General features: G+C 40.7%; 1 protein-coding gene across 2 annotated transcripts in view; it reads left to right on the top strand.

Annotated features, from left to right (window-relative positions):
* adck1 (aarF domain containing kinase 1) overlaps nucleotides 1-24,157 on the top strand; it is a 106,366-nt gene that overhangs the window by 69,075 nt on the left and 13,134 nt on the right. Inside the window, exons 8-9 of one of the 2 annotated variants that reach the window (XM_083551076.1) lie at nucleotides 14,569-14,718; nucleotides 18,235-18,432. In XM_083551076.1, the coding sequence (XP_083407202.1) occupies nucleotides 14,569-14,718; nucleotides 18,235-18,432 (348 nt within the window). The remainder of the gene's footprint in view (nucleotides 1-14,568; nucleotides 14,719-18,234; nucleotides 18,433-24,157) is intronic. The other variant, XM_083551077.1, reaches the window with a different exon arrangement.

The following is a 24,157-nucleotide window of genomic DNA, read 5'->3' as shown; positions in this document are numbered from 1 at the left end:
TGCAGGCGTTTAGACGTCCTCTGAAAGCCCAGGATTAGTAAATGGAATCTCCCGCTTTTGTGTGACTCCCCCTGCTGTCATATTTAATCAGGCCTGATTTGTCGGTTGGAAATTAATATGCACACGCTGCATGTGGGTTTGTTTAAACAGCAACCTTTCCTTATCGTTGACCATGCAGGCATCAGCGGACGTAAGGGGACAGGTAAATACAGGACCGAGCTCGGGCCACAAGTCACAGAGGCGTTACAATAAAGTCGACATGCAAACGAGAGGGTACACGCACACCAAGCACGTCTCTCAGATAGTTTATTTCTGTAAGTTCCCATAAACATACACTCAATACATTCACTTGTTTATGCATATACTTATATCTACACATATTCATATACATAAGGAAGAAACACTTGTTGTTCCATTACAGGAAATCAATCAACAGCAGAGTGGTGTAGTAAAGTAAAAATAAATATTTCACCATGAAGTTAATTTGTTTTTATTGTGAAACATTATTACTTTACTGACAATACAGTACCTTTATCTTACCTTCCTTTACCTTACTATACCATAAACCACCTTACCTTACTTTACCTCACATTACCTCACATTACCATACCTTTCCTCACCTTACCTCACATTACCTTACTGCATCTTACCTCACTTTACATTAACTTACCGTACCTCACTTTACATTAACTCAGCTTACCTTACCTTACTATACTATACCATAACTTACATCAATGTATCTTACATTACCTTACCTTTCTTCATTTTACATTACATTACCTTACTGCATCTTACCTTACTTTACATTACCTTACCTTTCCTCACCTTACCTCACATTACCTTACCTTTTCTCACCTTACTTCACATCACCTTACCTTGCATTAATTTACCGTACCTCACTTTACATTAACTCATCTTACCTTACCTTAGCTTAGCTTACTATACCATAACTTACATTAATGTACCTTACATTACCTTACCTTAATTTACCCTACATTACCTTACTCCACCTTACCTTACCTTGCCTTACCTTACCTTACTCTACATTACCTTACCTTACCTTACCTTGCCTTACCTTACCTTACTCTACATTACCTTACCTTGCATTACATTACATTACATTACTTCACCTTACCTTACTATACCATAACTTAACTCACCTTATCTTTCCTTGTCTTAACTTACCTTACATTACCTTACCTTACTCTACATTACCTTACCTTGCCTTACCTTACCTTACTCTACATTACCTTACCTTACCTTGCCTTACCTTACCTTACTCTACATTACATTACATTACTTCACCTTACCTTACTATACCATAACATACCTCACCTTATCTTACCTTGTCTTAACTTACCTTACATTACCTTACCTTACTCTACATTACCTTACCTTGCCTTACCTTACCTTACTCTACATTACCTTACCTTACCTTGCCTTACCTTACCTTACTCTACATTACATTACATTACTTCACCTTACCTTACTATACCATAACATACCTCACCTTATCTTACCTTGTCTTAACTTACCTTACATTACCTTACCTTACTCTACATTACCTTACCTTGCCTTACCTTACCTTACTCTACATTACCTTACCTTACCTTGCCTTACCTTACCTTACTCTACATTACATTACATTACTTCACCTTACCTTACTATACCATAACATACCTCACCTTATCTTACCTTGTCTTAACTTACCTTGCCTTACCTTACCTTACTCTACATAACATTACCTTACCTTACATTACATTACATTACTTCACCTTACTTTACTATACCATAACTTACCTCACCTTACCTTGCCTTAACTTACCTTACCTTACCTCACCTTACCTCACCTTACCTTACTATACCATAACTTACATCAGTGTACCTTACATTACCTCACCTTACCATACCATACCTTAACTTACCTTACCTTACCTTACTATACCATAACTTACATCAGTGTACCTTACATGACCTCACCTTACCATACCATACCTTAACTTACCTTACTATACCATAACTTACATCAGTGTACCTTACATTACCTCACCTTACCATACCACACCATACCTTATCTTACCTTACCTTAACTTACTCTAACTTACCTAACATTGCTTTATGCTACCTCACAAGACCTTACCTTACAATATGTTACCTTGCATCACTTTCCTTTACTTTATCCTACCTTAAAATAATACACCGTACTGATTGTGAATGATGATGTTGTTATGGCTGTTCTTTTGGGGACTGCTGTAGTTGTAGTTGTAGAAGCTTCTGTTGGTGCTATTATGATGGGTGTTGTTTTAGTTGTTATGGTTGTTGTTATTTATGACTACTGTGGTTGTGGCTGTTATTGTTGAATACGAATAAAGCTTTGATTATAGGAACTGAATCAGCACCTTGTCGAGAACAGTGCTGCAGTTTAAAGGTGTGTAACTCCACCCCCTCTGTTCCACAGTAAGAGAAAATATTAGAAACTGTACGACATGAACCTCAGCTGCATCTCGAATAATAAAGACAAAGCCGTGTTGATCATCATCAGTGTCCAGCGTGTCCTGTGTGACCTTTAGCACACTCTGTGCAGGTCTCATTAGTAATGTCCAGCGCATTCAGTGCAGTAAATAAAGGGAACAGTGTAGCCGTGAGCATGATCAGGCCTGGAGAGCGGCTCGGGCATTAGCCAATGATCAGCAGAGTTATTAGACAGCTGATGAGATAGATATGGAACCTAATAAATGACTGAGTCCTCCTTTGGAAATGGATAGAATTATTAAGCGACTGTGGCGTCTCGGAGCCGCCGTGTGGGAGCTGCCGTGTAAGTAATCAAAAGATTGATGATGGCCGAAATAGACTTTTCTCTTTGCCTCAGCACCGTGCTCCGAATGTGTGAGTGGGTGGGGTTTTTCATCTAGTCCAGAAAAAAACTTGTGTGAGTCAAATAAAAAAAACTTCAATAAAATTGTTTTTGTTTATAATTATTTAGTAATGAACAATTTGTTTGTTGTTGTTGTTGTTGTTGACTTTCTTTTTGTCAATGTTGGTTTTGTTGGTGTTGTTACTGTTGTTGATGGTGTTGGTGTTCTTAAATCGCTGGTATTGTTGTTGTTTACGTTGATGTTGTTATGACTGTTGGTATTGTTTAATGTTGTTATTGATGTTGATTTTGTTCTTGTTGTTGCTGTTATTGTTGATGTTTTTTGATCATGTTGATAATGTTGTTGTTGATGTTATTAATGCTGTTGTCAATGTAAATTTTATTATTGTTACTGTTGTTGTTATTTATATTATTGTTATTGATGCTGTTCTTGTTGACGGTGTTGTTGTTGCTGTTGTTGTCGATAGTGTTTTCTGTTGTTCTTCTTCTTCACTGATAAATTTGCTGGAGTGACTCGTGAGTGCAAAAGTTTGCACGCTCTCAGGGCCAATGTGGATTTGTAGCATGAGGATATAGCATTTTATACTTATATCATTTAAATATTAAATATGTTTACAGATATTCTGTTAGTGCCAGAAGTAACGATGATGGTGAAATAGCACGTCCCTGGGCAAGTTTTATTCTGGTAATGGTTGCATGGGATACATTACAATATATTGCATTAGTGCTTTTACAGGGAGTTGTTTTCTGTAAGTTTTCTGTAAGGAGATATTAATAAACCATTGATGGAATGGTCTTTGTAACTTTATTTATAAAATATAGGTATTTTTTATTTTTATTTTTATTTTTTTAGATATTTTTTGTCCTCTATATAAATTCTAATAAATAATAATAATAATAATAATTGAGGTTTTATAAATTGAGTGCTCAGTGTTTAAAATAGCCCTGCATTAAATCTTTCCAGCTTATATATTAAATTAATTCATCCTTAAACTTGAGATTTTACAGCTGTCCTTGTCTCTGACCGACTCCCCGACTCTAAACTTCACCACGCTGCGTTCTGCTTGTAAACTTCCCTATGCATTGTTGTGACCAGGAAAATTAATCTGCAGTAATAGCCTCAGCTGGGAGGTCATGCAGGGCGAGCCACACACACACACACACACACACACACACACACACACACACACACACACACACACACACACAGTAACGACTCTCAGTGTGGTGTACAGGTGTGAAGCGCCAGTGCATAAGCGCCACATGGTATGTGTTCGGTGTCACACTCGGAGGATGATTCATGTACATGAGAGAGAATGATGTTAAACTCCCACAGAGATGTTTTTAATTCAGTCTTTCCCTCTTTCCTTTCTGCTTTTGTCTTTCTTTCTTTGTCTTTTTTTTTTTTCTCTCACCTGACCTAGAACGAGAGACCTAGCAGTGCAACCCACCGTGAAAAGCACGAAGTTGGAAACACACCTTTGGTTATATTTTGATGTGTGTGATAAAAAAAAAGCTTTAATTCTTCTTAATTAACATTTTCATTGGAAAACAAGTTTAATGTTTCAGAATTATTATTATTATTATTATTATTATTATTATTATTATTATTATTAGGGTTGAATTATTAGATCATTAAATCATTATTTTCAGTTTTTTTTTTTTTCTGCATTGCTGTTATTAATATATGTGTATGTTCAGTGCTTAAAAAAACAATATCCTGGATTGAATATTTATTAATTTACATTCTTACTTATTAATTAAATTCTAAATAAAAAAAAGAACCTAATGCAAAAGGTCATTAATAAAAAATAAAAAAAATCCCTTTATTTATTTATTTATTTATTTATTTATTTATTTATTTATTTATTTATTTAAAAAACAATCCAGTTGAAAGAAAGAAAAAAAAAAACGTAACAAAAAATGAATAACGTCAAAGCACAAGGCAAACCATTTTTATACGAAAACGGAATATTGGTGCTCGATATTTCAATGCGTCCCTCCAAGCATCACAATTCCATTTTTCCTCTCACTGCTTTTTCCCTCCTGCAGCTTTTACTCAAAGCACACGCAAAATCTCATTTGCATGATGTCGTGATGTTTTTTTCCCCCCAGTATATTTAACTGCATGCGCAATTTATCACAAGAGTCTCTGTGAAACTCCAGAGCCTGGGAGGATCTGCGGTGTAGTAAGACACGTCCTCGTTCTTCACTGCGTGACGACGGAGATACACGTGACGGTGCGGAATAGATCGTCGGTTAGGGAAACGCTGCTCGTTGCTCTCGTACACAACGCCACCCAGACGAGTGTTTTGGCCTCGCTGAATGACAAATGGAATAGATGTAATTAATTGCCATTAGGAAAAGGCAGGCGTCTCTTTGAGATAATTTGTTTGCGGTGTGTGTCGGCGGCTCGCGATGCCGAGCTCTGATTAATGGGAAGCGTGGCTGCAGCTGGCCTGGACCTGTTGTTTTACATTAGCGGCGATGCGGTTTCCTAAAGATATTCGGTATTCTACATGTATTCAATCTTGCTGCTTTTCCCAATGAGTCGATAATAGAGTAGAATTATTTTTATTATAATTTTTTGAGGTGTTAGGACGGGTCACTCCTGGTGCCTAGAGCTTGTCACAAAGGTTCGCAGTTGTCAGTATTTGGGTCAAACAGAGCCATCCTAACAGGAAATCCCATCTGACAAGCGCAGCCGAGGTGAGATATTAGAGGAGACAGCTTGCCTGAGACGGCATGACATGCAGACAGATTGAAACAAACACTCCACAGAGTGCCTGAAACTCAGCGCAGGCCATTAACACAGCTCCGTCTTTTAAACGATACGCATCGCCATACTTCACGTATCGAAGCGTAACGATACGATATGCAGTCTGAGGTGTAGTGATACGCAAGTGGATACAATAATACAATAATAAATAAATGGTTTGCGAGTAGCATGCAAAAATAGTTCAAACTCTTTTACAATTTTGTCGTACTGCATTCGCTATCTTTAGATTGAAAAATCGTACCATCGCAACTTATCGAACTACAGATCGAATTGTCAGTAAACTACAGGGATGCGTATTGCATCATTACACACCAGTGTATTAATAGAGATTGTATCAAAACCCATAAATGTACCATGTATCAAAATGCGCATGGTATCGTAACACGATCGTCTACTAAATTATCTACAGAACATAAATGCAGTGTACTATATTATTTACAAATTACAGTATACTACCCCGTACTAATCACCATTCTTCAAGACTCCTGGGAAGGCTAGACCATGTCTCAACTTACCATATTACCAGGTTATGATGCTGTCATGGGAACGGATGTCCATTGTAAGTCAGGACCACGGCTATGATACTTATACAACCCTGTGTATATACAACCCCTTTATATACAACCCCTTTAAACATCTTTTTTTTTTTTTTGGGGGGTGGGGGGGTGTAACCCTACAGTACATGTCTTAATATATCCATCATCTGGATGCAAGCAGACAATGTACTCAATATCTATCAGGGTGTACCAATAGGTGTATCGTATTACACTGATTATGTATGCGATCTCTTGATTTGATAGATCAGCAGACAAGACGAACCTAATAACGTATCTTATGTGTCATTTTGCAAGGTGTGATCAACTTTGCAACCTAATCAGGTCCAAACTCTGGCCTCGAATACGGTACCATCATTTCAGCATATTGTGCGGGTCATATAGATGATGTCCATGTCCATGATAGAGATTTGTAAATCCAGCTAAACGTGAATCAGAGAGTCTGATTTGACTGCGACAGGCCAGAATCTGATGAAAAGCCATCGTGTGGGTGGAGATGGAGAATCCACAGTGACCCGCACGCCCGTATCTCCTGCTCAGATCTGCCACTTCAGCCGCTCGCATGCCAGCCTTGGAGCTTCGCCTGATTAGTTTTAGTGTCAAGCTCCGGTAAAAGCCTTTCTCTTTGCCGTGCCCGGTATCGATCAGCCCGCAAACCGGCCAGATTACGACAGGAAGGCTCAAATAAATCTACTTTTTTTTCGGGATGGAAGCAGTTAAAGCCCATGACAGTGACTTTATACTGTGTGTAAATAATCACATAAGCCTTTCACATAGAATCTCACCGACACAGCCGGAGGACCTGAAACCTTTCTGTGTGGGAATTTTGGAAAAGCAACTGTTTATTCCAAGTGACAGGTGCTTCCTGATTACAGCTTAGTAAAAGAGGGAAAAAAAACATCTTCTTTACAGAGCAAAGCTCACACTGGATAAAGCTTCAGTTTGGCTACTAAGCTGAGGTTCCAAGCTAAATATTTAGGGGGCCAAGCACCGAAAATATCTAGGCACCTTCTTGTTATTCATCCTTTTTTTCTTCTTCTTCCTCATCTTGTTTAGTTTCTGGCTAAGATGTCTGTTGTCTGGTAAAAAAAAAAAAAAACACACTGATTTGAGGAGGAACATCTTGACCAAATTTAGACCTGCAAACGTAGCACCATTATGGTGTCCTAATGCACATATTTTATGTGTGTGCAAACTGTAAACTCCAGGATTCCCTGTGTTGAGATGAGTTCAACTTATAAATTCCTGCCATCTTGGATTTTTATTTGGCTACTTTTCCTGCAGTTTTTGTTTAATTCTCCAAATTTTGTCCAAATGCCTTACAAAAGTTATCAGAAGAAACTGGCCTGCAAATCTCACAGCAAAGTTGGCAAATGTGAAAGTATCATGAGGCTGACTATCAGCAATGAACCAATCCAGGGATGGGCAACCTGTGGGCCGCGTGTCGGATACAACCTACAGTATCATGGCCTGCAGGACCATGTCAGTCTGATCGCTGAAAAATAAAAAGACTGCTTGTATATTGGGATGTAAATTTTTTAACCAAAGAGGGTGCTAGTTTCTGCCAGTCACCATTTAATTTAAACATAGTAGGATATGGGCGCTATTGAGAACAATCACGAGTAGAAAGAAAAATTGACGTTTTCATGTTCAAAACGTGTTGAAGCAGAAAAAATAATCTCATACAAGTTTTGAACAACATAAAAATGTGTGAGTAAAGATGACAGTTGTTTTTTTTTTTTGGTTTTTTTTGGGGGGGGTGAATTATCACTTTAATAACAGTTTTATATAGCGCTTATAACTGTTCTTTAAGGGTAGTTTAAGAATTTTCTCTTAGCTACTAAACAAAAATAGGGTCTATGTCTATTTGTTTATTTGTATAATAACTACAAAAGAGACCAAAATGCAACAGCCAATCAGATTTCTGCTACAGATTGAGCGAGTTTAGCGATACTTGGTCTTAAATTTCCTTCTTAATAATCTCAAAAAGGATATTATTGAACAGATTTAAAAAAGGAATGTAACAGCAGGCCGACCGATTATACCGTTTGCTTTTCCACAACATTAAATGTTATAATAAATGCATGCAAAAATGTCCTGTTCTTTATTCCAACATGTTGCTGATACACACTTTGTGTATCAATTAACGGATAAAAAAGTTTGACGTTCATTGTAGCATAGAAGTAGATTTATTTTTGTATTATTCCAGTTGTTTTTAATGGATTTTCTGATATCCGGTGTTCGGAAACTGATCGGATTTTATTTTCCGCCCAGTGGTTTTATCTAAAGTCCTGATCGTGCCATTTTAAACCCTGCTGCGAGAGTAAAGTGGAGCGCAGGTGCACACGTTCACGCATGACCTGCACTTCCTGTACTTCCTGCACTGCTATTTACAGAGAGCGCGGCGGCGTTGTGTCGAGTCCAGGCGACGGACTGCAAGTGAGAAAGCGACTTTTTTATAATCCTCTTTTGTAGACCGAACGCCGTCCTCGACACAACAGCCCCGATCTCGACTCGGGTGATGGAGGAGTGGTGAATGAAGAGCGAGAGAGAGAGCGAGAGCTTTTATCCTGTGTAGCAGGCTGCAGCAGGTGTAATTGCATCGTCCCCTTCGCAAAAAATTCAATCTGGCGTCATGGAGTGAGACCAGCTGTGTTCACATAGAGCTCAGGGAGAAATGATGTGCTGTAGCACGAGGTGTCTGTTTCCTACAGAGTCTCTCACATATCTCTCTCTCTCTCTCTCTCTCTCTCTCTCTCTCTCTCTCTCTCTCTCTCTCTCTCTCGCTCTGTTTTTCTGTCTCTGTCTTTGTGACACACTTTCTGCAATAACGTTGTGTCAGAAAGCTGCTCTGGTGGATTATAATGACACCAAGCAAACTCTTCTCTCCTCTCCTCTCCTCTCCTCTTCTCTTCTCTTCTCTTCTCTTCTCTTCTCTTCTCTTCTCTTCTCTTCTCCACTCTTCTACTTCATTTTTATTCTTCTCTTCTCTTCTCTTCTCTTCTCTTCTCTTCTCTTCTCTTCTCTTCTCTTCTCTTCTCTTCTCTTCTCTTCTTTTCTCTTCTCTCTCTCCTCCACAGCACAGAGGAACAGATGATGGAACGGATGATGCTCTGCTCCTCTTCTTCTCCTCCTTCACTTTCCTGCCGCTGGTTATTTTTAGCTTGCCGTTGAAAGGAAGTGTCCTGTGACTGTTCCTGTCGCTACGCCCCCTGCTGACACCCCCTCACTCTGCCACCTCCATCCCTCCCTCCTCTCCACTCTCTGTGCAGCAGTGTGTGTGTGTGTGTGTGTGTGTGTGTGTTTTGCGATGTATGTGTATATAGAAGTATGCACACGTATGAACGAGTGCCGTGAGCGTGCCAGAGTTTCACTCTGTATCTCTTAATGTTTGTGTGTGTTACCCGCTAGTGTCTGAGTGAGCGTGTGTGTGTGTGTGTGTGTGTGTGTGTGTGTGTGTGTGTGTGTGTGTGTGTGTGAGAGAGAGACGCCACGTTGGTATGCAGCTCTAGTGGACTTGTCAGAGTGTACATTTCATCTGTCGGAGAATCGGACTCACCAGCTCGGCGAAATGGGACAGAAAACATGATTTATTCCCCTCATGCACAAGCTGACTCACTCCACAGCCACTCCACTCCACTCCACTCCACTCCACTCCACTCCAGCACACAGGCATCCTGGGAAGTCAGGACGGATAGATGGATGGATGGAGGGAGGAAGGGAAAGCTGGATGAATGGGTGGAGCAGGGGCGAGGAATAGAGTTTTGTCACACCACAACAAGCTCATTTCACACTTCAAAGATGTGCCCTTTAATCAATGGCAAATATTTGTTTGTTGCAGCTGTTTCAGCGTTTGGAGAGGGAGAGCGTGTAGTGTATAACGGCATGACGGACAACCACGTGGAAGGTCTTGATTCTTCTCAGCGAAATTTTGGGCATAGAAAGATGGAAGATATATATATATATATATATACATTACAGACCAAAAGTTTGGACACACCTTCTCATTCAAAGAGTTTTCTTTATTTTCATGACTATGAAAATTGTAGAGTCACACTGAAGGCATCAAGGGTTATTTGACCAAGAAGGAGAGTGATTGGGTGCTGCGCCAGATGACCTGGCCTCCACAGTCACCGGACCTGAACCCAATCGAGATGGTTTAGGGGTGAGCTGGACCGCAGAGTGAAGGCAAAAGGGCCAACAAGTGCCAAGCATCACTCGGGGAACTCCTTCAAAACTGTTGGAAAACCATTTCAGGTGACTAACTCTTGAAGCTCATCAAGAGAATGCCAAGAGTGTGCAAAGCAGTAATCAAAGAAAAAGGTGGCTACTTTGAAGAACCTAGAATATGACATTTTTCAGTCGTTTCACACTTTTTGGTTATGTATATAATTCCATATATAATTCCACGTGTTAATTCATAGTTTCGATGCCTTCAGTGTGAATCTACAATTTTCATAGTCATGAAAATAAATAAAACTCTTTGAATGAGAAGGTGCGTCCAAACTTTTGGTCTGTACTGTATATAAACACCTGATTATTAGTTTGGTATGCGCTTTTCAAGCATCACATTCCACATTTAGTCCCAATTTTTTTAGTCCCTCTTATAATCCCCTACACTCTTCTGGGAACATGTTCCACTGGATTTTGAGGATATTCGAGCTCTTTCAGCTACAAGGGAATTAGTAAAGTCCAGTACTGATGTAGGTGAGAAGGTGAGGAGGCCTGGGGTTATAGCCAGCGTTCATATTCATCCCAAAGCTGTTCAATAGGGTTTATAGCAGGAGATCTTCCACTCCAAACCATGAAAAGCAGATCTTCATGGAGCTGGCTTTGTGCAGAGAGGAATAGTCATGCTGGAACAGGTATGGGTCTCCTAGTTCAAGTGAAGGGACATTTGAACCAACAGTGTGCCTCAAACTTTGTGGTAACAGGTTATGTAAGAAACACATCTGGCTGGAAAACTCAGGTGTCTGAATACTTGTGTCCATCATTGCATTTGTCTTAGTTGATTTTTGACTCATTTCCCAGCGTACTAATCTGCTCTCGACGTCCCCGTGAGGCGGCGTCTCCTTCATCGAGACGTCTGATTGCACATTTTATTTATTTTTTTAAGGGCGTTGTTGACGAGGTTCTTTAGAGCTGCATTTCAGAGTGTTTATTTGCATACTAAACCTCCTCTCTCAGCCTCCGCATGCTCAATCAGGCCTTTAGGCTCCTCTGCCGTCCCAGCATGCATCACTCTCATCTCTGAGGTTACTATGGGGAATTATAAAGAGCCGAGCGATGCGGAGTAACGCCGCACACACTTGTTATGCGGACGCAACACAGAAGCGCTCAGGTGGTCACGTGATCTCAGTGTAGTGCTGAGATTACAGGCATTAAAGGTGTGATCTGCAAACCTGGGAAATATACACAGGACACGCCCCCAATGATCCGCCTCATCTTGGTCTCTATGCTAGCTAGTGTTGCTAGTAATGCTAATACCAGAGCTCAAAGAGCAAATAAGTAAATAAATTAACAAATAAATCACAGCACAGACACACTGTGTGCTATTATCTAGTGTAACATGTAAGCAACCAAATAGTCCATGATTTTATGCTAATAATGCTAATGCTAGGTCCTTGCTGAAATAAACACATTTTTAAAATATTATTATATATAATAGCATTATTTAATATTTTTATTATAATGATCATAGCTTCATCATCATCATCATCATTATTATTATTATTATGACTACTATTATGGTGATATCTTCATCATCTTCATTATTTTCATCGTTATTAGTACTACTATGCAATGATGATATCATTATCTTCCTCCCCCTCCTCCTAATTATTATTATTATTATTTATATATTATTATTATAACCATCATCATCCTCATTATTATTATTATTATTAATATTATTATTATTAATAATAATGAGGATGATTATAGAGATTTGTATTATTATTATTATTATTATTATTATTATTATTATTATTATTATTAATAATAAATAAGTAACAATAATAATAATATTAATAATAATAATAATGAAGACGATAGATATTTATTATTATTTATATTATTTTTATTATTATTATTAATAATAATAATAATAATAATAATAATAACCACCTATTATGGTAATGATTCATCGTCGTCATCATCCTCATTATTATTATTTTTAATGTTATTATTAATATTATTATTGTTATTATTTCTACTTTAAAGATGAGGATATCTTCCTCATCATCATCATTATCATTATCCTCATTAATATCATAACTATTGCTATTATTATTACGACGACAGTGTTTATGAACATTTTCTTGTTTTTCTTCTTCTTTGATTATTACATTTAAAAAAATGGCATATTGTGTGAATGTGAGCACGAAAGCTTCACCCTCCTAATGAATGTAATCGATTTCGTAACTTGTTGACTAAATAAAAAAAAAGAGCAGTTTCTCCTGTTGTATGAATAAAAGTTCAGGACGAGTTGTTTGTTGGAAACTCTCCAGGAAATGCAGCTAATTCTCCACTAATTCCTGTGTAATTTATCGCGTTGTGTCTCCACTAAAAGCCGAGAGCAGCAGAGCTCCGAGTGACTCACGTCTGTTTTGCATTTTTTTGAGAATATATAACGGGTCCCCTGAGTTCCTCTGTTCAACAAAGCAAACGTGCGTCAGCACTCGATAATTAACCGTGAATCATATTCTCTGCTTTGGCACGGACTTCAGAATAATTGTGTCTGTGTGTGTGTGTGTGTGTGTGTGTGTGTGTGTGTGTGTGTGTGTGTGTGTGTGTGTGTGTACGTGTGTGATGCTCGACGATGTGCTGCCTGTCAAAGTGGACTGCTCTGCACACACACACACACACAATGCGCGTCCTGTGAGTCAGCACCGACCGAACGCAGACACACATCCTCCTTTTCCCTTATTGTTTGTTTGAATTCGTTTCTTTCGACTTGGCTCTTTGGAACAAAGCAGGGAAATTGGAACACGACACCGGACCGAGTGAGTGACGGATGAAAGGACGGCCTCTTTCGCTCAGCCTCCTCCGACGTGACATTTTCATAGCGTGCTGTACAGTCCCTGTTATTATTACACACTCTAGAAGAGACGCGTATCTTATCGCAGCTAATCTTCAGAGCCCGAGCGTGGGTGGAACAACTGCACCAGGGTTGTTTCGTAATAAACGCACCCGCTCGCACCCCTTTCGCTCCCCCGTCGCTCCACTATCGCTGTGGTTTCAGTGTCCTCCTGACAAATCAAGGGGTTTCTAATCACTTCACACTTGCATTTAAAACACAGAGTAATTATACAGGGTTTCCATGAGGTCTTAATAAGTAAAAAAAAAAAAAAAGGTCTAAAAAAAAATCTCAATTTTCGGCCTTTTAGGTCTTAAATTCGCTGTTCTTAAATAGTATTAAACATGTCTGCATTTTGCGATGTCCATGAAACGCTTTCTCTAACGCTCTTTGAAATGCTGCCTCAGCACTTTAAAATGTTTTTGTTCGTGAGTCCAAATATATTTCGCTGTATTACGACTGCAAATGAGACCAACAGCTAATCAGCTTCCTGTTACTGGTGCGAATCTCTCGGATTGTACCACAGACGCAAAACGTTTTTGACGTTTAGCGAACCTTAGCTTAAAAATAAATACATTTGGTTAAGGCCAGTTTGCTAACGCGTGTGTGTGTGTGTGTGTGTGTGTGTGTGTGTGTGTGTGTGTGTTTGATGTCATGATATAGGTCTAAAATCTTTTCATTTAATTATATTCATCAAAATATGCAAATGAAGTAAATACTGTATGAACAAAAGTATTTGGACAGCTGACTTTTCCTGCCATATGTGGATCGTTCAAGTTGGAATCGCACAGTTCGGATGAAATTTTGCATTCACTTGAACGAGGAGACCCAAAAAACCTGTTCCTGTGCACAAAGCCAGCTCCATGAAGATATGCTTTACTGGATGGATGTGAACGCTGACTTCACCCCAGGCATTTACAAAAACCCTTATGCCTGAATAAATCCACAAATCACCACAAAATCTATTGGAACATCTTCCCAGGAGAGTGGAGGGAATTAAATGTGAGTGGGACTAAATGTGGAATGCGATACCTCAAAAAGCACATATTAATGACTAGGTGTCCGCAGACTTCTGGTTGAATGTAAAAACCTCCACAAGACCTTGCAGATCTTCCCCAAAGCTTCCTATAAGAGTGAATGGAGACTAAACGTGGAATGGGATGTTCATATAAAGAAAGACGTACCAATCTTATGCTCGGGTGTCCACAAACTTTTGAATACACTTGATTTTTTAAAAGTTAAACATCATAGTAACCTTTTTCTTTCCTCCTCGCCCCTGCAGGTTTCCAGGAATTTGGGCAGAATGTACAGCGAGATGATATTCGTGAACGGTTTCGTGCACTGCGACCCTCACCCTGGCAACGTGCTCGTGCGAAAGTGCCCCGAAAGAAACAAGACGGAGATTGTTTTACTCGATCACGGCTTGTATCAGGTGAGACGTGGTCCGGGGTCCCGGCGCTCACGTGACGACAAATTGTTGCCATTATTTAGCCCCCCTGCCTCCCTCGGTGGAGCCCCCGGTGCTGCGGTGGCATAAAAGCATTTCATTAGAGACGACCTGCAGCTCCACCAATGTTCTATAGGACAGCACTGACACACACACACACACACACACATACATGCTGGCTTGCATGCACATTGCGAATGAGCGTAGAACCATGTCCATTTCATACGTCCCCCTGTAACGCGTGTGTGTGTGTGGAAGCCGTAAATGCATTTGTGAAGATAATCTGGTGATAAATATGCACTAGCGATGCTGGCGTATAAAAGAAGAGAGCGTGTTGGAGAGCTGCTCCACTCGTTCGCCTCATAATGGAACCAATTTGCGAGTAATGACTCCGGAGTTTAGCGCTGCTTGGCCCCCCGAATGTTCATTCCTGGCTGGAGTGTTATTTTTGTTCACAGCCAGATTACTGTATGTTGTAGCCATATTAATTAAAGTGCTGAAGTGGTAAAGTGGTGCTATCTTCAAGCTGCATGTTAATGACCTCTCTCTCTCTCTCTCTCTCTCTCTCTCTCTCTCTCTCTCTCTCTCTCTCTCTCTCTCTCTCTCTCTCTCTCAATCTCTCTCTCTCTCTCTCTCTCTCTCTCTCTCTCTCTCTCTCTCTCTTTCTCTCTCTCTCTCCCCCAAATCCCCTTCTTTCATTCTCTCATGCTTTCTCTTTCTCCCTCTGTGCCTTGCACCTTCGTCTCTCCTTTTCTGTGGCTCTCTTCTTTCATTGTGTTTCTGTGTCTATCATTATTTTTCTTTCTCCTTCTCTCTCTTTTCTTCTGAGTGCGACACTTTCTTTACCTCCTTCTCTTTCTCGCTCCTTTTTGTGTGTAACTTACACTCGCTATGTCTCTCTCTCTCTCTCTCTCTCTCTCTCTCTCTCTCTCTCTCTCTCTCTCTCTCTCTCGTTTTCATCTACAGTATCTCTCATTTTCAGTGTCTCTCTCCTTCTCTGTCCATCCCTCTTTTTTTTCCGTCTGTTTTAACCTTCTCTGTTTCTTTCCCACGGTTTTTTTCTCTCTCTCTCTCTCTCTCTCTCTCTCTCTCTCTCTCTCTCTCTCTCTCTCTCTCTCTCTCTCTCTCTCTTTCTCTCTCTCTCTTTTGCTCTCTCTGCGCATGTGCGGGGGAAGGGTGAGAGTGGTGTGTGGCGAGCGTGAGAGCGGTTGGCCGTTTTTCCCCGCATTTTTTTTTTTCGTAAAACATTTTGGATTAATCGTGTGTGTGTGTGTGTGTGTGTGTTTATGCACTGAAGGTTAATGGTGGTTTATGTGCCCCTTTTAGAGTGTATGGAGGGGTTAGACACAGTTACACTCTAGCTATTGAACCTCTTTTAATCAACCTGAAAAGTCGTCTTTCTGGATTTAACATTCCACACGTAAAAAGACGTAAAAGTTTTAATTTATGTTTTAAAAGACTTTGAAATTTTACCGCCAGCGAAAGTAAACTGGGGAAAAAGTGAAGCAGTTTTAGTCGGGGAGTGGGGAGGTGTGGAGCCGACACTCCCAGGAGGCCTGGTGTGGATAAGAGGTGTTTTTAAATACTTGATGTCTACCTGGGGAGTAACGAGTTTTTAAATAAAAACTGGGAGGGCACTGTAGAGCAAATCAAGGGCAGACTGAGCAGATGGAAGCAGGTGGTTCCAAAAATGTCCTACAGGGGGCGAACGCTGGCGATCAACAACCTGCCTGCGTCGTCTCTCTGGCACAAACCTGCTAGCAAACATCTAAGCCCGTTTCTGGATTACCAGTCTTTTACTGTGGACTTGTTAAAATATAAATTTAGACTAAGGGATGTGGAAACCTACACTGGCTGCTGGAGGAGCCCCCGGTCTACGGGAGTTGTTTGGAAATCTCTGGTGGTCGCCCACACTGTCCAGAGCTTTGGTCTTCTCAAAGATTGTCACTAGCAGCTCCCACACCACTGGACTACACTACAGCTAATAGACTATAAAATCGGCGAGACCGGTCCTGCAGAGGAGGAAACCTTTCCCCAGCTGGACATCACTCTCGACCTCGACGGGTGTGGAGGTTCCCCTCCTGAAGTGCAGGGGTGAAGAGGAGATAAACTTTGAAGCTGCTCTACAGGGCCTGTGTTGAGGTTTTAAATCTGAAGTGGGAGGGTGGACACCCAGTGGAGAAATGTTCTTGGTTTTAATGAAGATACTAAACCAGAGTGGAGACACTTTACAAAAACCGCTGTTACCCAAAACATCTGCCGACCTCCAGTGGAGGATTTTACACTGCATCATGTCTGTGAACTCTTTTATTTCTATTTTAAACCCTGATGTTTTATAAGACGGTCCGTTCTGTTCACAAAGAGAAACTGGTTTCCATGCTTTTATTCACTGCTCCAGGTTACAGTCACTGTTTGAGCTTTTTAAATGTATTTCAAGGTCTTTTAATGCGTTTCCAGTGTTATATTCTTGGTTTTAAGTACGTCTGGAGAAACAGGTTTATATGGCAGCATAATAATTTTATTTGGGAGCAGGTAAAATACCTGAGCAGAAAGAACAAGGTGACACTCTACCCCCTTTCACTTTCCTGTTTCCTGTTTCCTGTGGCCTTTCAATCTTTATTCAATATCTCTCTCTCTCTTTCTCTTTCTCTTTCTCATTCCCTTTCTCGTTCTCTTTCTCTTTCTCATCTTGCTACAGTATCTCTCTTTTTCAGTGTCTCTTTCTTTCTTTTTCTCTCTCAGTCTCTCAAATTTTTCCGGCCTCTCTCTCATTACCGTACTCTTTTCCTCTCTCTCCCTCTGTCTCTGTGTATATAATGATTTACAGTCATTTATTGCCATGTCACTTAAATGGTCCCCTGGTGGTCTAGTGGTTAAGATGCAGCGCTCTCACCGCTGCGACCCGGGTTCGATTCCCGGTCAGGGAACCATCCCCAGCCACTCTCAGTGCCGGTCCCAAGCCCGGATAAATTGGGGAGGGTTGCGTTAGGAAGGGCATCCAGCGTAAAAACATATGCCAAATCAAACGTGCGGAGGATCCGCTGTGGCGACCCCTAACGGGAGAAGCCGAAAGAAACTTTTTTATTGCCATGTCACTTAAATGTTTGAGCTGCCGTGTACGTGTGTGTGTGTGTGTGTGTGTGTGTGTGTGTGTGTGTGTGTGTGTGTGTAAATACTTTTGTATAGTGTAGTTCAGCAAAAAAAAACTGTAAATATAAATAATAATATAATTGTCTGTCTGTCTGTCTGTCTGTCTGTCTGTCTGTCTGTCTGTCTGTCTGTCTGTCTGTCTGTCTGTCTGTCTGTATCATTAAAGGTTAGTCCTTATTATTTGATGTTATAAAAACCTCCACACTTTAATTCTCCTAATATACATTCTATATCATAACTCTGAAATCTGATGTAAATATAAGGCAGTATGTTTTAATCTTTTCTGAAATATTGCTACACCATCAGGAAATAAAGTAAATTGAGTGTGTGTTTTTTTTTTTTCTGTGCAAGTTGCTGAAGCCGGAGTTTCGTCTGGATTACTGCAGACTGTGGCAGAGTCTCATAAAGGGAGACATGAAGGGGATCGAGCGTTACAGCAGACGCCTGGGGGCCGGAGACCTGTACCCTCTGTTCTCCTGCGTCCTCACGGCCCGCTCCTGGAGCTCAGTCAGCACCGGCATCAGCCACACGCCCGTCACAAGCGCCGAGGTATCAGCATGCAATTTTAACTCGTACCTCATGTGGCCTGTTCTGAGAAATTTTACATGTTTATTACGTGTTTTAAACATGTATACAAAAATTGTTAGATTTCTGACTTTGGTCTTTGCTACGTGGACCATTCTCTCAAAGCTGAGCAGAAGGTTGGGGGTTTAAGCCCTGGTATAGCTAAGCTGACTTTTTGTGGCCCTTAAACAAGGCCCTTAACCCTAACTGCTCCAGGGGCGCTGTTTTATGAGCCCAGCTTCCTGGGATAAGTTGGGATAAGTGAAAACCTTTTTTTTTTTTTTTTGGGTGGTAGCACAGTGGTTAAGGCATTGGATTACTGATCAGAAGACTGGGGGTTCATGCTGCCACTTTTGGGACCTTGAGCAAGGCCCTTAACCCTCTGTGCTCCAGGGGTGCTGTTTAATGGCTGGCCATGTGCTTTAAGCCCAGCTTCCAAACATCACTGAGATATGCAAATCAAATAATTTTACTGTGATGTAAAATACACGTGAGAATTATAAAGCACCTTTACATCCTGAAGTGAAGATGAAGATGTTGAGATGTTTTTCTTTCTGATCTCGGTCTGTTATAAAGCAGCTGTAGTGTGTATTGGTTTATATCAGCTGATGCCCACCTGTTGGAGTTGGAGCTGTCATGTTGCCCTGCTGCTCTGAGTGCTCTCGTGTGTGTGTGTGTGTGTGTGTGTGTGTGTGTGTGTGTGTGTGTGTGAGCGTTAGTAAACGAGTCTCGGGTGGAGGATAGCGCCAGGGCCGGAGCTTGGCCTCTGTGGGGGGAGGACGGGGCCATCTGTGGATTTTCAGGGACATTTATTTATACATGCATTACGTAAGAGCACTCAGCCCCGGCGCACTCCACCGCACTTCACATCAATCGCAGAAAACGAAACGAACGTCGAGTTCTTAAACAAAAACACCCCCCATCCCCAGAATCAAACTCTCCCAATCCAGGTCTAATTTTTAAGGTTATTCAGTCAAGTCAGAGACGTCCCGGAGTGGTTTCCTGCAGGTGCCTATTATTTGCGGCTTCATTACCAGAAGGCTTTGCAGAGATAATTATGGCCTGGTCCGTAGCTCCTGGTGTAGGATGTGCCGTTTTAGCGAGGCGCCTTACCTCCATTCCAGCTTCGCCTTTTTTTTCTCTCTGCCGAAGCTCACCGTCTTCTCACTAACGCAGTCGCCCGCAGCCCCCTCGCTTCCACTCCATCAAATTACCAGGATGTTTTGAAGAAGTCTGGTCTCAGATAATTACAGGCAATTATAAAGGCTGTTTCCAAATGTACAGCTGTGACATGAGCAAAAAAATAAAGGGTGGCGGGGTGAGTGGGGGGGGTGAGGCTGTCTCATTTACAGAAGAAAGCAGAGATAAGAACATATTCTATCACACATTCAGGAAAAGAGTGTGCTAGAAACAACACAGGGAGAAAAGTACCCAGTTGGATATTGTTGTGTGTGTGTGTGCGTGTGTGCGTGTGTGTGTGTGCGTGTGTGCGTGTGCGTGTGTGTGTGTGTGTGTGTGTGTGTGCACGCGCAATGGCAGCAAATTGCATAGTGTAATACAGCACACAAAAGCTGAAATGATAGAAAAAAAAGTCTTTTTTTTGTTTTTGGCTGGAAATGTTAGGTTTTGGTGTCCCAATACTTTTGGCCATACAGTGTATCTATCAGTGAATATATACACTATATATATATATATATATATATATATATATATATATATATATATATATATATATATATATAAAAAATCAGTATATTTTTCACCTAAGAAAAGATTCTTAGTCCCCCAAAAATATTAATAAATATAAAATCAACACATTGGTTATCTGGGTCACGGCACCAAGTTGTTAGAAATGTGGCAAAGGTCGAGTAGTAAAGGCACTTTTTTCAAACAAATCCCCACTTTACTCCGATAAAGCAAAAGAAAAAAAGAAGAAGAAGAAACAGCTCTAGACGTTGCCACGTCCTTTCTAAAACAAATGTGAGAGCCACTAAGGGAAGACCATCATTCTGCTAGAATTCATTAATGCGTCAAGAAAACGTGGACCTTAATGATGGAAGTGTAAACATTCACATTCAGTTGAATTTATATTGTGCTTTAAAGTAGATATCACGTTTATCCCTGTGAGCCAGAGGTGAGAAAAAGATCAAATGAGCCAAATCAAACATGCGGATCATGAATACGGATGATCCGCGGTGGCGACCCCTAATGGAAAAAGCAGAAAGTTTTTTTCATAGTTGTTTATACTTTTTAATATTTTTATAGCACCAAAACACAATGACAAATACACATAACTCATGATAATTGGAAATAAATATGATTCTGATGTGTAATTATAAAATAAAATCTTCTATAAGCGTGTACTATACGGTCAAAAAGAGCATTGGTATAACCAGAAGTTACATAATGTCTATTTTGTTGAATGGTTTGCTGTTGCTCGATTTACAATTCGCTTCATAAATTAAAACTGAACCCTGCTGTGTTCCTGGGGCCAGTTTCCAATAAGTTGTCAAATTACGAGGTGAAATGTAGTTATGACGTAAATCGGTTCTAATTTCTAATTAAAGTAAAAATGTTAAAGTTTCACAATGTTCCTCAGAAATATACCATGAAAAGGTTTAGGAACACACATAAACTGCAAAACTTCACATTACATGCAAGTCATACAGTAGCTCAGTGGTTAAGCTGTTGGACTTATCAGAGGGTTGTGAGATCAAATCCCAGCTCCAGGAAGCTGCCTGTGTCTGGGCCCTTGACCAAGGCCCCTAACCCTCAATTGTTCACCTGTACAGGTTAGAGCCTGTACAGGTAATTGGTCTGGATAATTGTAGCTCTAGAATAAAGAAAAGTTAAACACAGGACCCTAATCGCTGTGGAGTATCGAGTGAATTTTGCGATCACCGAATGAATAAACGTGACATTCGCCGTTAATCTCGAAAGCATGCAGCTCTGCTTTGTTTCTGCCACGTCGCCTCGCGCCGCATCCTCGCCGGCGGTTAAATGCGGTGTAATACAGTACGGTGAGCTAAAAGCGGAGAATTACCTCTCACCCACAAGGCCGAGCGGCAGCTGTAATTGAAAAGATGATGCTGAAAGCGCACGCGGGGCCGAGAGATGCCCCCAGTCAATCAAACTTCAAATCGGGCCCGAGCGCTCCTGCGCCACCGGCTGCTCATTACGGAGACTCGAGTCTACAAAGTGCACCTCGTCTGAGTCAGTGGCGTAATCTCAGCACGGACGTTTAATCTGCACGAGGATGAAGGAGAGAGAGAACGATAGAGAGAGAGATCTGATTTCTACACACACACACACACACACACACACACACACGCACACTCACACACTCACACACTTGGCAGTGTATTTGTAGAGCTTTCAGTTTATACGCTTTTTAAACAGGTTAGTCTACAAGAGAGAAGCCGAAACAAAGAGACACAGAGAGAGAGAGAGAGAGAGAGAGAGAGAGAGAGAGAGAGGGAGGGATACAGGAAGAAGGAAAGAGATCCAGACAGGTAAAAGTAAGAAAGCAAAAGAAAAACAAACAGCTTGACAGAGATAAAGTAAGCGATTCAGTCAAACAGACAGAGAAAGTAAAAGATGAGAGAGAGAGAGAGAGAGAGAGAGAGAGAGAGAGAGAGAGATCCAGAAAGACAGGCGGATAAAGCAAAAGATAAAGCAATGGATTAAGACTGACACAGACAGCGATAGAGGAAGAAGGAAAGAGAGACAGAGGAAGAGATACAGAGAGAGAGATCCAGACAGAGAAAGAAAAAGATAAACAAAGAAGAAGCAAGGGAGAGACAAAGGAAGATAGGGAGGAAGAGACAGACAGACAGACAGACAGACAGGAAGAGATACAGAGAGTGGATGGGAGGCAGATAGGGATTGGGAAATATAGCCAGGCATAGAGAGAGATGCAGACAGACAGCTGAAAGTTTAAGAAAGAAAGAGTGAGGGAGAAATAGGGGGACAGACATAAGGTGAGATGGAGATAGAGGGAGATTAGGAGAGACAGACAGCAGGATGGAATGATGCAGAGAGACAGTCGGAAGTAAAACAAAAAGGGGAGCGAGGGAGAGATAGACGAAAAAACAGAGGGAGACAGAGAGAGTGAAAGAGATCGAGACAGAGAAACTTAAATGAAAACAAAGATGCAGAGAGAGAGAGAGAGAGAGAGAAAGACAGAAAGAGAAACCGAGAGGGTAAAAGGCAGAAAGAGAGGGAGAGATAGAGGAAGATTTCGAGAAAAAGATAGATGGATGGAGAGTTGCAGACAGACAGAAACTGAAAGAGGAGTGATGGGGAGACAGAAAGAGAGAGAATCAATTAGACAAAGTGAAGGAGAGAGAGATTGAATGAGATTGAATGAGACTAAGAGGCTTCCTGCATCATGTAGCTGTAACTATAAATGGATAAAAAAAACAAGCAAAAAAAAGCATCTTTGATTAATTGCTGCGATTTTAGAAAAATAAAGAAGTTCAGGATCAACTTTTGTTCGACAAACTGCAACTTGTGTGTGGTAACTCCATTTCATCACACCATTGTGTCAGTGAGTATTAGCATAAGCGAATGTAAGGATTAGCATACTTTAGTTAAAAATAAAGGGATTTTTTTGGAATAATTGATTTTGTCGGTTTTTATTTTTAATTTGTATTTTTTTTACAGATTTGATGTATTTATGCAACTGAAATAAATAAACAGCAGTGAAGGGAATAAATAGAGCTCGCAGTATAAAATCAATAGCGCAGACAGACGTTCCCACTTCTCGTCCCTGAAGACGTTCAGCACCGTCTGTCAGCAGCGCCGGTGCAGGCAGGTGGAGGCGGGCCCATGCCACTCCGACTTATTTATTTTTATTAACACATGCCATTATTGCTGTAGAGAAAAAGAAAAGCTCTGGTCAATACAGACCCGCCTTCTCGTTAGGTCCGACTCTGTTTACAGCAGATGAAAGGCTCGTCTCTCTCCATCATTTATTCGGGGTCTGTCTCGGCAATTATCCTCCTGCTCCCGTAGCCTGGGTTCTGTAAAACGCAGCCTTATTAGCCCTCGGTGCGACCGCGAGTGCTCGGGATTACGCTCCTCTCTCTCTCTCTCTCTCTCTCTCTCTCTCTCTCTCTCTCTCTCTCTCTCTCTCGCTTTCTCTCTCACGCTTTGCCTTTCACAGCCATCCCTCTATTTGTTTACCTCCATTTCTCATTACACAAGAAGACAAACGTGCTCTAAACAAACGCGAGTAAATATACGGAAAAAGAAGTGCGTTCTTTTTTCTCTCTCTCATTTTTTTGTTTTTAGAATGCTTTGCTAAATAGAATTTGAATAAAATTAAATAAAAGTGTGTTTTACACTTAATATTGAATTTATGATCATAAAAAGATATGATCGACTTCTACTTATTTTAGTATACTTTAACTTTAGTCTTCATTCCTTCCATCCTTCATTCATTCACTCCCTCAATATGCAGAATTGTCAGGATTTTCTCCTTTTATTAAAAATCCTTGAAGCTGGACATAAAACGTAAACGGGTCGTAATAGCTAGCGTGAGCGATGACCAGGAAGTAGCTCGATTTCACGCATGCGCAAATACAACCCGCTACAAATTGTATTTCAGCTACGATGTGAGTCGCCACAGTGACACTGCGCTAACTCTACTTTCTTTTTTATACCCCTGGCATTGTTATGTATGTTTTCAAGTTTGATAATTAAAATA

This window comes from Silurus aristotelis (assembly GCF_946808225.1).
Source record: "Silurus aristotelis genome assembly, chromosome: 9".
NCBI classification, from domain to species: domain Eukaryota; kingdom Metazoa; phylum Chordata; class Actinopteri; order Siluriformes; family Siluridae; genus Silurus; species Silurus aristotelis.
Note: the sequence above shows the minus strand (reverse complement) of the source record. Positions and strands in the feature narration are given on the sequence as shown.